At 41.0% G+C, this 13,242-nt stretch overlaps 1 protein-coding gene across 1 annotated transcript; it reads right to left on the reverse strand.

Annotated features, from left to right (window-relative positions):
* Positions 1-88: 88 nt before the first annotated feature.
* On the reverse strand, positions 89-13,093 carry LOC120043767 (volume-regulated anion channel subunit LRRC8A). The gene is made up of 8 exons (XM_038988327.1): positions 12,993-13,093; positions 12,062-12,187; positions 7,043-7,187; positions 5,720-6,883; positions 5,174-5,467; positions 4,767-4,991; positions 4,185-4,475; positions 89-3,849 (listed from the first exon to the last, which is right to left on the reverse strand). The coding sequence occupies exons 3-8, from the start codon at positions 7,178-7,180 to the stop codon at positions 3,574-3,576; spliced, it is 2,388 nt and encodes a 795-aa protein (XP_038844255.1). The 5' UTR covers positions 7,181-7,187; positions 12,062-12,187; positions 12,993-13,093; the 3' UTR covers positions 89-3,573.
* Between the last annotated feature and the right edge of the window lie 149 nt (positions 13,094-13,242).

Below are 13,242 nucleotides of genomic sequence, written 5' to 3' on the forward strand. Positions count from 1 at the left end.
CATAACCATATAAAGCCTCTTGATTTTTGCTCACTTAATTTATCAAAACAAATTGATTCAGGAAACACATGGTAAAATGAGACCAGTATGTGCATAATTACATTTATTATACTATAATTTCATAACAGGAATGAAAGAGTAAAGGAGGAGGGGAATGGTGATAATGCTTAAGGGGATAATTAGGATTACACACAGTTCACAACATTCATGTCATTTAAACAAAATAGCAAAGTTATTGTCTAAAAGTGCTGAATTATTTTTTTTAAATAATGTAATACTGCTGCTACACTGACTGCTAGTCACTGTGTCCGAATGAAAAGTAAAACTGGGGTTGTCAGTCTTCAACAAAGTAATGAGATTTAAAAACAATAGTGTCAAAATGACATGTTGGAAATGATGACAATTACGATTAAAAATAGAACTACATGAAACATACTTTCCTTCGATACTCTTAATTCAAGTGAAAACCAAAAGAAACCTTTAACATTGTTAAATTCTGAAACAATACCGATTTAACAAACAGAAGACATAGAAATGAATTGCCCCATGTGATGTCTGATTTCAGATATATTTTATTCAAAGTTCGACAATTTCGAACCAGCAATTCTTATATTAAATGCTAATAAAAACCAGAACACAACATTTCAAAAAGTATAGAAATATAAAAATGTGTGGTATAACAACTGTTAAATTAACATCAAAATACTGAGTGGAATATCAAAAAAAATGGCAACAAATGGATGCAAGGATAAAATTGAATGGCAATTTCCTGAGAAGGTGTTGGTGTACTGTACTAATAGCTATCAACACTGAAGAAAAACGGAATGTCTAAGTGTGACAGTTTTTCAAATTAATATCATAAAGTATTGCTTGCATTTCATTTACCACTCAATAAACCTAGCTAAAAATAGTGGCTTCAATAAGATTGATTTAGTGAGTTAGGCTAGTGAGTGAGTGAGAGTAGATAAAAAAAAGATTTAAATGGGTTTCTATGGGATGACACATTGATTCAAACTTCAACAAACACCCCGTGCATCGAATGCAGTTTCCATATTGAAAACGGCATTGCACAGGACATATGGGGACAGTTTCTTCAAGACACCCCACGCTCGATGGGCAGGACTCATCTAGGGCCGGTTTCCTAGACAGATTCAGCCTCGTCCTGGAATAAAAACCTCTTTCAAATTAGAATTTCCATTGAGACGGAGAATGCTTTTTAGTCCTGGACTAGGCTTAATCTGGTCCTTACTGCTAGTCTTGTCTCACTTTCTATGTAATCTAGCAATAATATGTACATAATTCCATTATAACATGCATAATGTCACTGAAAATACACCATGAAATTAGAGTTGATTGTCTACGCCAGCATTGCTGAGGACATTTGCATTTCATAATAACCTCCAATAACATAGCCTACACACTGTGCTTTTTGTGCATTTGTCCAACTGTGTAATACGAGACTATCCTCTTCCTGTAGATAAGATGATTTTCCTCCATCTAGTGAAATATATATATTTTTAATAAATCCCTTTAAATCTTCTTGACTTCTTATTCACATCTCTCCTCCCATTAACTGAAATGTGAAAATGTCCATGTACTGCCTATTTAAAAGAATCCCCTTTTCGGGGGATCATACTGTATTAACCTTTGGCTAGAAGGAGCAAAGGTAGTATTGCACACTGTAGTAGTTAGTGATTGACATACAATGCCAGGTTTACATAGCGATAGCCAGCTATCATTCCTATGATGTATCTGTTGTACTTTTGTCATAAGACCATATTTTGTTAATCTTGTCTTCATCCATAGTAATGCTCATTGCAGCTGTGTTATAATCCACGTTTCTGATGACAAGCAGGCTCCTCTTATTCAAGTGTTTTGCTGTGTCAGAGGAATGCATTGACCTTGCATACTTCCCTAAAAGCTGTTGGAGTTTAAACATTTGACAGAAAACTAATAGCTCAATTGATAGCGACAGAATCACACATATTAGATTACTTCCCAAGCAAAGTCAATTTTTTTGTCTCGTCGGCTATAGATGGTTGTAGCTCAGCCTCAATGTCATAGAGACAAACCAAATATATCCCCATATGCATCGGAGTCTCGTCTTTCCCATGTATTTTACAGCTTGTTTCTAGCATAAAGCATCACGGACTAAAGCACCATTATAGATTGCTTTATATAATAGGGTCCGTTTTATTTTATTTTTTAAATAAAAAAAAGGGTAGGTCTATGCTTTTTTCCATTTTCTTTAACAAAAGGTATGGCAAACTCTCACCTACCCCCTCAATTCGAGCCGTGGTTTTCACTTAACACACCAAGCCCTTCACTGACAGAGGTTTTTAAAGAGTGCATGGTTGGTGGGGGAACTGGCCGAGAAAATCTATTTATAACATCCTATGATTTCGTCTGTCAAACAGGTAGGCCTACCTCTTTTTCTTAAATAGGAAGAAATAGGCTCCAACAAAGCCCTCTTGTTAGTAAAGTTAAATTAAAATGAAGACTCGAAATGAATTAGGCCTACTCAAATTAGCCGGAATGAAAAATTATTTTCAGAAGAAATCTGACTCGCCTCCTGTACTGCCACAGCACAGCCATTGTTTAGACAGCACAAAAAGGTTTTGATCAGCAAGAGCAGGCCAGGGTTCTTGATTGGAATATCCATTGCAGTGTGTAATGCAGTGTAGTCTAGTTTAATTTACACCATCAGAGCAGCGCAAAACATTCAGGAAGTTCATTTTCTTACAAATATAACTTTGCCCTGTGCTTCTCCAAGCATGCACTTCGTATAGCCTAGGCCTATAAGCAATGGATCATTTGATTGGGATCACAGCAAATAAACTATAGGTCACTTGAAATTGGGTGCCCATGGGAGAATAAGGGTTTTGGGGCGGCATCGGGCACACATCGTTATATAGTAAGCAACTCATTCTAAAACCGAGAAAACATAATTTGATCAATTACAGGACTCGATAAAAAAAAAAAAAAATACTAAACCCTCCCCGCACCTGAAATGTAAAAAGCATGGCCCTGAAGCCTTCCCCCCATTTTTCTCCATGTCCCCGTTCCGTAAATCTCTAACCATCCCTTAGCACCCTAGAGAATCTGGATCAAGGGTAGTCTACGGCATTGTGTTATATAAATGGGTTACAATACGATATGACAGGATAATATACCCTGTCTGAATGACAATAACACTGCCCACCAGAAAATGCATCTGCTGGCTAATTATGTAAGTCCTTTCTCTTACAGGAATATTGCATTTTGCAATCTCATATGCAACACATCTGATCTCATTCAATGCACACACATCTTGTAAAACTTAACACTTTTCCTTACCAATGTCCCTTTTGAAACTGCATTTCACAACTGTTACTGCAGGAAAAAAGTAGCATGACGGTGGGACATTAGCATAGATTCCCTTGAAAAGCAGCCCTGCAGTAGAGTACAGTCAAAGTGAGCAGGTCCTGCTCGGTTAGCGTGCTGTCTGGGTCTGTGTAGTCCTCCTCAGTCCTCCAGGGGCCCTGGCTGTGTCCGTTTCAACGGAGTTAACATCCACCTCCAACCCCTATCTGTTCAGGCCGTCTCCTTGTCCACCTTCCACAGCTGCTCCTTCACCTCGGTGGGCAGGGTGTTGAAGAGGTCCTCCTCCACCACCAGGCCCGTCCTCTTCAGCTGCTTGCACTCTCCCAGCTCTACGGGCAGACATTCCAGCCTGTTCCCCCTCAGCTCCAGCTGGGTCAGCCCCGTCAGCTCCCCGAAGCGCGACGGCAGAGACGTCAGGCAGTTATTCCCCAGGTTCAGAGTACGGAGCTTCTTACACTGGAACAGCTCATTGGGCAGGGTCTCAATCTAAACACGGTAGAGGTAGAAAAAAGGGAGAAGTCAGATAGAGAGATAATATCAGGTGGATATGTGACACAAACACTGCAATGTGTAAAACTGTAATTATCAGACAAAACATCTGGAGTTAAACCTAGTTATAACAGACTAAGAAAACCCAATCAAATAAATGAAACACAAATCACTGTTTTAATGCGATTTGATTCATAGTTCTCAGATAAGTAAACACAACTACAGTACAGACAGCACATTCCTCATAAATAATGAATCCAGAATAAATTGTATTTACAACCCATCAGAAATGTCTAGTACAACAAACCAAAGCTGAAAACGAAAGCACTAACTCTGTTGGCTGTAACTGCCAGGTACTGGAGGTTCTGCAGGTACCCCACGTCTGCTGGGATGTAGGTAAGGTTGTTATGGCTCAGGTCCAGGAAGCGTAGCTTACGACAATAGAAAAGCTGACTGGGGATGTTATCGATCTTGTTCCTGTTCAGATAGAGCCTCTCCATGTTGTTGAGGGTGCCGATCTGGATGGGGATGTAGGCAATCTGGTTGTACCAGAGTTTAAGGCAAACCAGACGGTGCAGGTGCTGGAAGCTGATGATCTCCTCGATAGTCTTCAGATTGTTGTCCTTCAATGATGACAATAATAATACATTTTATTCATACTTTTCAAAACACCCAGTGCCAGTTTCCCCAGACACAAATTAAGCTTAGCCCTGGACAACAACAAAAAGATTCCAAATGAGAATCTCCATTGAGCATGGTTTTTAGTCCAGGACTATAATTAATGTGCCCGAGAAACCAAAGTCACTTTACATAATAAAATCAGCAAGATGAATTAAAAACAAGAAAATCACATAATATTTGCAAGAACACATAAAAAGTACACTGATCGTAACAAACAGCAATGACAAACTTACCTTGAGGTCAATCTCCTGCAGGTTGTGCAGGCTGAAGATGGAGTGTGGGATGCGTTCCAGATCACAGCGTATCAGCTCCAGTTCAGTCAGGTTCACCATCTTCTTCAGGCTGTTGAGAACCATCAGCTTGGTGCCCTCGTTGTTAACTGAGAGCTTCTGGAGGTGCACACCCACATCCGTCACCACCTGAGGTAGCTTGGTCAAGTTGCTCTTCAGCCGGAGGACCTTAATAATAAATGCATTTAAATGTATATAGCATTTTTATAGTGTTAGAGAAAACTCAAAACTCTATGTACGTAGAGTGAAAAAAATACAAGGCAGTTAAAATAACAATAGTAGGTGCTACAAAAATGCCTCACTGATAAGGACCATCGATGAGTGTGCTAGTCTATAAAAGTGAATTTTACCTTGAGCCTCTTCAGCTCCCGTAGCCCATCAATAACAATATATCGATTGTTCTCTGCGCTCAGGTTCCCCGTCAGGTGCAGCTCGCTCAGGTTCTTCAAACTATAGATCCACAGAGGGATCTCCTTGATGTCTGTGAACTTGATGTGGAGGGACTTGAGGTTCTCCCTGAGGAAGGCCAGGGCCGGAGCCTCGATCTTAGCCGGGGTGTGGTATAGCCACATCTCCTTCAGGTTGACCAGCTGGGCGATGATTGGAGGGATGGTGATGTCTGGGATGAGCTCCAGCTTCAGCACCTAGAACATCATCAATAATAATACATTTGTGCCGAAAGCCCAATAAACTGAAGTGACACACACAGGCAAGAGCAATGTGCGAGTTTCTATCACCTAATTATTCCCCCACACCTGCAACAAGCTGACTCATATGTGCGAGTGCTTTCCTAAACTGTACAACAAATCACAAAGTTGCTACAGTGTGGACATTGAAAAGAAAGACAAAAACAAGGCACAGCCAACAAGGAACACTGGTAATTCTACACAAACTACCTCCAGCTCGATCAGATCAAACACGGTGTCTGGGATGCCGCTCAGCATGAACAGGTGCAGCTCCAGCTTCTCCTGGGAGTTCTTGGTGATCCTCTGCCTCAGTTTGTCCAGAGTCCACTCATTGTTCAGGTTGAGCTGCCGCAGCTTGTTCTCGCTCACTTCAGACAGGAAGACGGCAAAGCGTTTGGAGTACAGCGGATCGTACTGGTCGATCATGTGCAGCATGAAAGCAAAATCGTTCTTTACGTCCGGTATGTCGCTGTAACTGCTCTCCTCTCGTATCGACTCAAAGGAGTATTTCTTCAGCGAGCGCCGCAGCATCCAACAGAGGGTATACATGCAAATTAACCCGTAAACCCCCACTAAGCTGATGTAGACACAAGCTAGGATCTTAAACAGCGTGGCCAGAGGATGAGCACAACGATACATGCTGTACCCAGTGAGGTTCTCTATATCCACACTACAGTCCACGCTGAACTGAATATTGTGCACATAATACCCTGTATAGCAGATAATGAAAATGAACTTAATGACTTTGATAATAGTCTGTCGAATGTAGAGCCTGTACACAATGTCTCCCTCTTCCACGTGTATGCGGAACTTCTTCACTTTTTCGAACAAGGCCTTTGCCTGTTCACCTTCTTTCTTATCCAGGACGCCTGTCTCTGTGCGATCCACAATACCCTGCTCCAGGCGAGACTTTGTCCTTTGGAGCATGGGGACGCTAGCCTCCACATCCTCGCTGATACACGACACTTTCTTATCCATTGAGCCATTCATCTTCATCGGCTTGGGGTCGCTCTCCTCCACCACCGTCTCAGACAGAGCCCTGGTGGTCCAGGGAGAGTCAAAACACTTCAGGAGAATCGACACAAAGTGCTCCAGTTTGGAGCTAGTCCGGGGGAACTTGAACCAGAAGTTACTGCAAGCCAGGAAGATGAGTGTGTGCAGTAGCACCAGGTAGGGGAAGTACTTGGCGAACCAATGCAGGCGGTTCTCGTAGCAGACGGCGTCTACGTAGTTGTACTGGTGGCGGTCCAGGTTGTATTGGATCCCTTTGGGCTCCAACATCAGCGGGCCCGACAGGGTGGCATTGAAATACCTCCTGCAGGTCTGGTTGACCACCCACTTGCAGGGCAGGCAGATCATTTTGTCCTGAGTGACCTGCAGAATGAAACGAGAGGATTTTAGATACATCGAAAAAAGCAAAATAAGCATTTAATTCCTGTGCATATAACAAATCAACATTAATTTGAAATGTAACAAGAGCTGGACAAAAATAAGATAAAGTACATTGAAAAAAGGGAATATCCGCTCACGGACCTGCAGCGTGCCCCCGAACACGGCGATCATGAGCATGACGATAGAGATGTAGTCGGTGAAGACGTCCCACCATGGCTTCAGGATACGGTAAGCAGGCTGACAGTCTACAAAGTAACGCAGCTCAGTGATGGGGATCATGGTTTACCTGGGAAGAGGAGAGTAGTATTACATACAGTATGGCCATGTTTCAAAATGCGCACCTGCGTTCACCAGTTCTTTCAAGGGTGAACTTCCAAGGACACCTGAGAGAGCATACTGTCTAGAATGGAGAACGCACAGTGCTTAAAAATCGGTTAAACTTGAAACGGATTTCGGTGTGACTGACCTAAACAGGAAACCGCATCACCACGCAGACAGCTAGCTACATTTGTTCTCACAGAATCGTTCTCCTCAGTACGTGTTAGTGAATTAAGCTGACACCGACCAGAATCAATATTTTATGTGGGGTCCTCCTCTCGCACATTACTTGGTCTGCTGCTACATCGTTGTGGACGTATGACAGGTAAGCTTGAAGCAAAACAAAATAAAAGCTAAATAAACTATTTTGCTTACAGTTTAAGACTGATCAATATTCTGGCAATTTGTGTTTCACTGCGAATCTAACATTACATTTCTAATGAGCAGGCTTTCAGTGCTAAATTCATACAACTAACAGCCATGCATACGGTGTTCAAGATAGCTTGGTTTTACATTCACTTTATACATTGATAACCAAATGATAGGCGATATGATACAATACAACTAGATTAGAAGGCCACTTCATCCTAGTGTAAGCTAAATGCATTGGATAGAAAACAAACACTGGCGTATTAAAGGACAATGTCCACTTTAATTATATGCATGCATATCAAGCAGGAATTACATTCAATAATTACACCATTGTAATATTATGAATGCCTGTCTCTCTCCTTGTAGGGAATTAGACAGATTAACTGCAGCCCCCAGATGCCGAGCCTCAAAACCAGAATTGTGGGGAGACATCAACACTTGTTATTTTGAATAAATATGGTCGCTTTTATTTATTTTCCTGTAAATTGTAGACCACGAATAGTTGAACAAGGTGTTTGTGCAGGGCAGGAATAAAAACTTGCACACAGTGAAGTTCCCCTAGAAGAGAACTCATTGTATTTTAGAATGAGCTTCATAAGTTACATGATAGAAGATAACATGTATGGATCTACTGTAGTGATGTTGCACACTGCTAAATAAACTCCTGACTAAACTCCTGGGATAGGGTGATTGTCCTGGTGGACGGCAGGTTTCCAAGTTCTTTACATGTGTCTAGGTGTTAGGGTGGGCTGTGCTTCAACCTGAGGAGAACAGAGCAGAAACATAAAGGGGGGGGGGGGGGGGGAATTAACCTCACTGCTCAAATTTTTGTGCTGGGGTGAATTCGTTCTGGCGATTCTTAACGTTTCTTAAACAGAACAAAACGGGGCGGAACCTACCTGAATTTGTCCAATAGAATCTCTCGTTTTAGTTTGGACTCATGGTCACACCCCTGGTTCAAGATGCTGAGAAACAGCTACCTTTACAAATGTGCAATGGTTTTGTAAAAGGTTTTGAATATTCATAGGCTTGATCAGGTGGTCACTGATTTACTTTTAGTTGATAATTCAACCCATTTTCTTAATATGCAAATGATGCAACACAAGAGGGGAGGGGAAAGTAACAAGAATTAAGTTAACTAAGGTTAGGTTAACAGACACTACATGCATGTATTGAACAATCATGAAAGAAGGCAAAAATAACTTGGCTGGTTGGCTAGCAAGCCTAGATTGAACAGAACACATCTAGCTGCATTTCCCAAGTTTTTAATCAGTTGTTAAAATGTCTTACATCCAAACCATCGGGCATGACTTTTGTCCTGCCAAGACAATGCCATGGAGTAAAATTAACGCATCAGTTGCTATCTGTCCCTGAAAACAAACGGACAAAAAACAATTTGAATTTGTCATTAGCAAGTATACCAATTCAGGATAAAAAAATAAAAAAAACTGTCTGGATCTTCACAATTGACATACTGCCGACTTCACGATTAGTTAGTTTAGTTGCTAATCTCTAAAACAGCTGATTAGCAGGACAAGATCGCCTGCTAGCTACCTATGACGTCCGACGAGCTAACTATCGTGGCTATCAGGCTGATAAACACCAGTGACTCAACATTTGAATTCAAAATTCATAAGAAAGTAATTTGAACATTTGAACAATTTGTTGAATAAAAACATAAGACTTACATTTTACAAAAGTATTTCTTAATCCTCTTGAAATTGATCTCCCAAGCGGGACTTTAGTCCGCCATTAATTAATAAGTTTGAAAAATGTTTGCTGCGCCGTAAGGTGTTATGGGATAGCCTCCCCGCGAAGTGAACGAAAAAGTATGCTCCCATGCGTGCTTTGTTTTCCAGACCTCCCAAGTATGCTTATGGAACTTCCGGTAAACTTAGTACATACTTGCCTTTTCACGTACTTACGTTTGGAATCGCACTTGAAAAATGACAGTTGACGTCCATACTCGCCTAACGTTCTAGATAGAACACAAGTATGCATTTTGAAACGCAGCACGTTTCATGATCTGTTCAACTTTTCTTATTATCAAATTACAGAATAGCAAGACATTTTCTGAAATACTTGCCATTTATAATGGTGGCCTCCACCTCCAATTTGAAATTCCATATTTTTGTTATTGTAAGACCCTATTTATTATGCCATCAAAAAATGGTATGGAATATGCAACACAGATTAGCTACTGCAATTAATAACAGGCTACATTCTTTAAGCCATTTAACACTCAAATCAATGAAGTCTACCATAGCTTGCCTCTGGCATTATAAAAAAAAAAGAGAAAAGATAAGCATTCTACATTGAATGAATGTGATGTGTACTACATAGCCTGTACTGGCAGCAACATAAATCAATGGCATCATGATAGGTCATCCATCAGAAAATACCAAATGATTAATTTGAAAGGTGTAGCAATGAAATGAAAAAAGACTGACAATCTCTGATGCTTTACACTGGAGTTTGCTTTGCTATTGATTTCACCAATGTCAAGCAGGTCCAATTAATCTAACTCCCATAGGGCAGGTATTGGACAGCATTTTTATTACCTCGGCAAACACACACGTTGTCTCAGAAGACCAAAGTCAGTTTAGCAGTAATCTAATTCATAAGCGGTTAGATTAGTCATTTAAGTGTGTGGTCCACCTTGTAAATCACTTCAATTATAAAGACAAACACTGACACCTTGATCAAACAGGCCCCGTGTGTGCCATCGCGCGCATGTTGATTTTGTCTTTCCCCACCAGACGCATGAATGACACAGAGGTTAAAATACCAAAACCAACTATATCAATTTGGGGAGAGGTCGAAACACACATGAAACATTCATGGACATTTAGCTAGCTAATTTGTCCTGGGAGATAAACATTGGGTTGTTATTTTACCTGAAAGACATTAGGTCCTTTTTAGGTGGATCCTTTTTAGGTGACCCTATTTGAGAAACCTAGTTAGTTCGTTTTCTTTGATTAGTCTCTCCTCATTGATATTCCAATCACCCACGTGGGTTAGTATGCTCGTGAAAACCAATGAGTAGATGGCAGAAGCGAGACTTACAGCGCATCAAGCATCTCAAATAGCACCAAGTTCTATTTTAGCGCCTGGCTATGGAGACGTGTGCGAGCAGTTTGGTTGAAATGATCGAATAACACGTATGAGTACATTTATTTGTAGTCTAGGTAGTCTATCCTATATGCCCAGTATCACATATTTAAAAAAAAATAAGACTAACAAAATCTGGAATAAAATACAGTAGAATATTATGTCTCCATTTGTGAAAAGCTTACAAAATATGTATTTTCTATTTAGGGCTAGGCCTTCAACTCAAAATCTTGAAAAGTTCTATAACAGACAGGCTGAAAAACCTCAGACATTTTACCATCAAAATCAAATCAAATTACCATGTGCCCCCCCCCCCCCCCCCCCCCCCCCCCCCCCCCCCCCCCCCCGTGCCACTCCCTTCCAGAACATTATCTTCACAACCGTAACACTTCTATAGCGGAATCTTCCATTTTGGCTCGTCTGGTCAAACACAAACCAAAAGCACGACAACCACCTTTCTCTCTATTCTTAGTCGTTTCCGATAATAACACCCAGGATATTGTCTCCAGTGGCCTTGAGGAGCACTCCAGCAACCTTCAGGACAAGATCCTGTTTACCTTAGGGGCTGGAGACAGCCAGCGCTGCCTCCTCCTCTAACACTGTACCCCGTGTCTCCTACCCTTGGATGTCTCCCTGCTGGGAGGAACATTGGCTGTGCCCCGGCCCTCACCTAATGGCCCTTCTCCTCTCAGGATGGTCATTAGACTAGGTTATATTTTCAGGAACATGTTATTTAGTTGTTTAGAACCAGTTCCAAAAACACTGCTGCAAGTATGCCAATAAAGAATAAAGTACATACAATGCGGTAGGATTGAAGAATCCACATGTGCTTTCTTTATTGCCAACTCTGTTATTTGCAACGTTTTTGGAACATTACCTAAAGAACAAATTCCTGAGAATGTAGGGTACCACCCCGGCCCCTCATCTGTTCAGCAAGGAAGACAGACAGAACAGACTTCCTGTGGAGATGAGAAGTCTGTCGCCTGCCTGGCCCACCACAGCCTAATTCAGACCTCCGATATAAGTCTACTCCCACACACAATGTCACCACAGTTCAGCCCAATTCACCCTATTATGAGACCAGACATCCCATTAGAGTGCTGATAAAAAGCATTTAGTGGTAAGACTTCTTTCTACAGGGCCATTATTACCACAATTAAATCAGCACTCGGCGAGGGACTGTATCCAAATGTATGACTCAACTTCCTATTCCTATTCTACAAAGTACACAAACATTCTGATAAGAGTACTGTAGAGACAATAGAAAACTGAGTAAATAAATATGTCTAGACAACATCTCTGTGAGATTAGCCTGATTTATGTGAATTGTGCAGGTATCAAGACATCTGATGCTCTTACCACAGTGGTGGTAGTGCAGTGTTATCTGTACTCCAGTGCTTGGTGGATATCCCACTCGGTGTGTGCCCAGCAATCCTCATGAGCCCAGGTTTCTTTTATCTTCATAGGAATGGGTGGTTGGCTGATCTGAAAACAAAAGAAAAAGAGAAGAATAATTAGGACTAGCAAGCAACTCTTTCCTGATGTCTGGTAGCACTGGGGTTAGTTACCGTATGTAAGTTAATACCTATCAGACAAACAGACTTTCAAATATTATATTTGTGTATAACACGAATAGCTTAAGCTTACATAAGTCTAACATCCCATTCCTTAAGAAAACATGTTAAGCACTTGAAGGGTGACACCATAAGGTTGACATAGCTAACAGGAGTTTATTCAGCAGTCTGATGATGTGAGATGAAGTTTGCAAAATCGGACAAAATGATACAAGTAATATTATATATAGTCTAATAAAAATTCTAACGACAAATGCAATTTCTACGGTGAATAGATAGCTATCTTTTGTCTTGTCATTAAATTAATGGCAAAGCTAGCTTAGCTAACATCACCATGCTCGCTGGCCAAGTCATGCCAGATAAAACCGGTCTCGCATTGTTATCTGTGGGGTCTATGGTGCGCAGACGATTGAAGTTCAACTGCTAGCTAGCTATAGTCGACTGGTAATTAGCCATTGTTTGATGTTATCATATCAGTGATAGCGTGCATCACATTAGTTTACTACTGCAACTAAAATAGCTAAGATGGTTAGATAGCTATATAGTTGGCTAACTTAGCTTTCTAGCTGACATTTGTCAGCATGTTTGTTAGCTAGCTAGCATAGCCAGCACGCGAACGTTCAATCGACCGGCATAAGTACAAACAACTCCAGAGAATTAAGGCCTGTGTTGAATATCGTTTTAGCTAACTAGAGTCTAGTTATTAGAAAACTTACTCAGTTTGGCTCCCCACAGGCTAGCTGCTTGCAGAAATACATTTTGGTATGTGGCTAGCTTGTCTTCTGTTCATCTGTTGTCTTTAACAGAGCACTGCAGCCTGCAGTTATACCAGTTTCCAATAGGTGGTAATAGTACGCTTTTTGTCGCTTGTCACACCATAGAAGAATAAACATATACTTCTCCAGGAAATGCTCAATGGCTATGTTTTTAGATGATCATAACCAGCGAGCTAATCCATGTTTTTAG

The sequence above is a fragment of the Salvelinus namaycush genome, chromosome 1, assembly GCF_016432855.1.
Source record: "Salvelinus namaycush isolate Seneca chromosome 1, SaNama_1.0, whole genome shotgun sequence".
In the NCBI taxonomy this organism is placed as follows: Eukaryota; Metazoa; Chordata; class Actinopteri; order Salmoniformes; family Salmonidae; genus Salvelinus; species Salvelinus namaycush.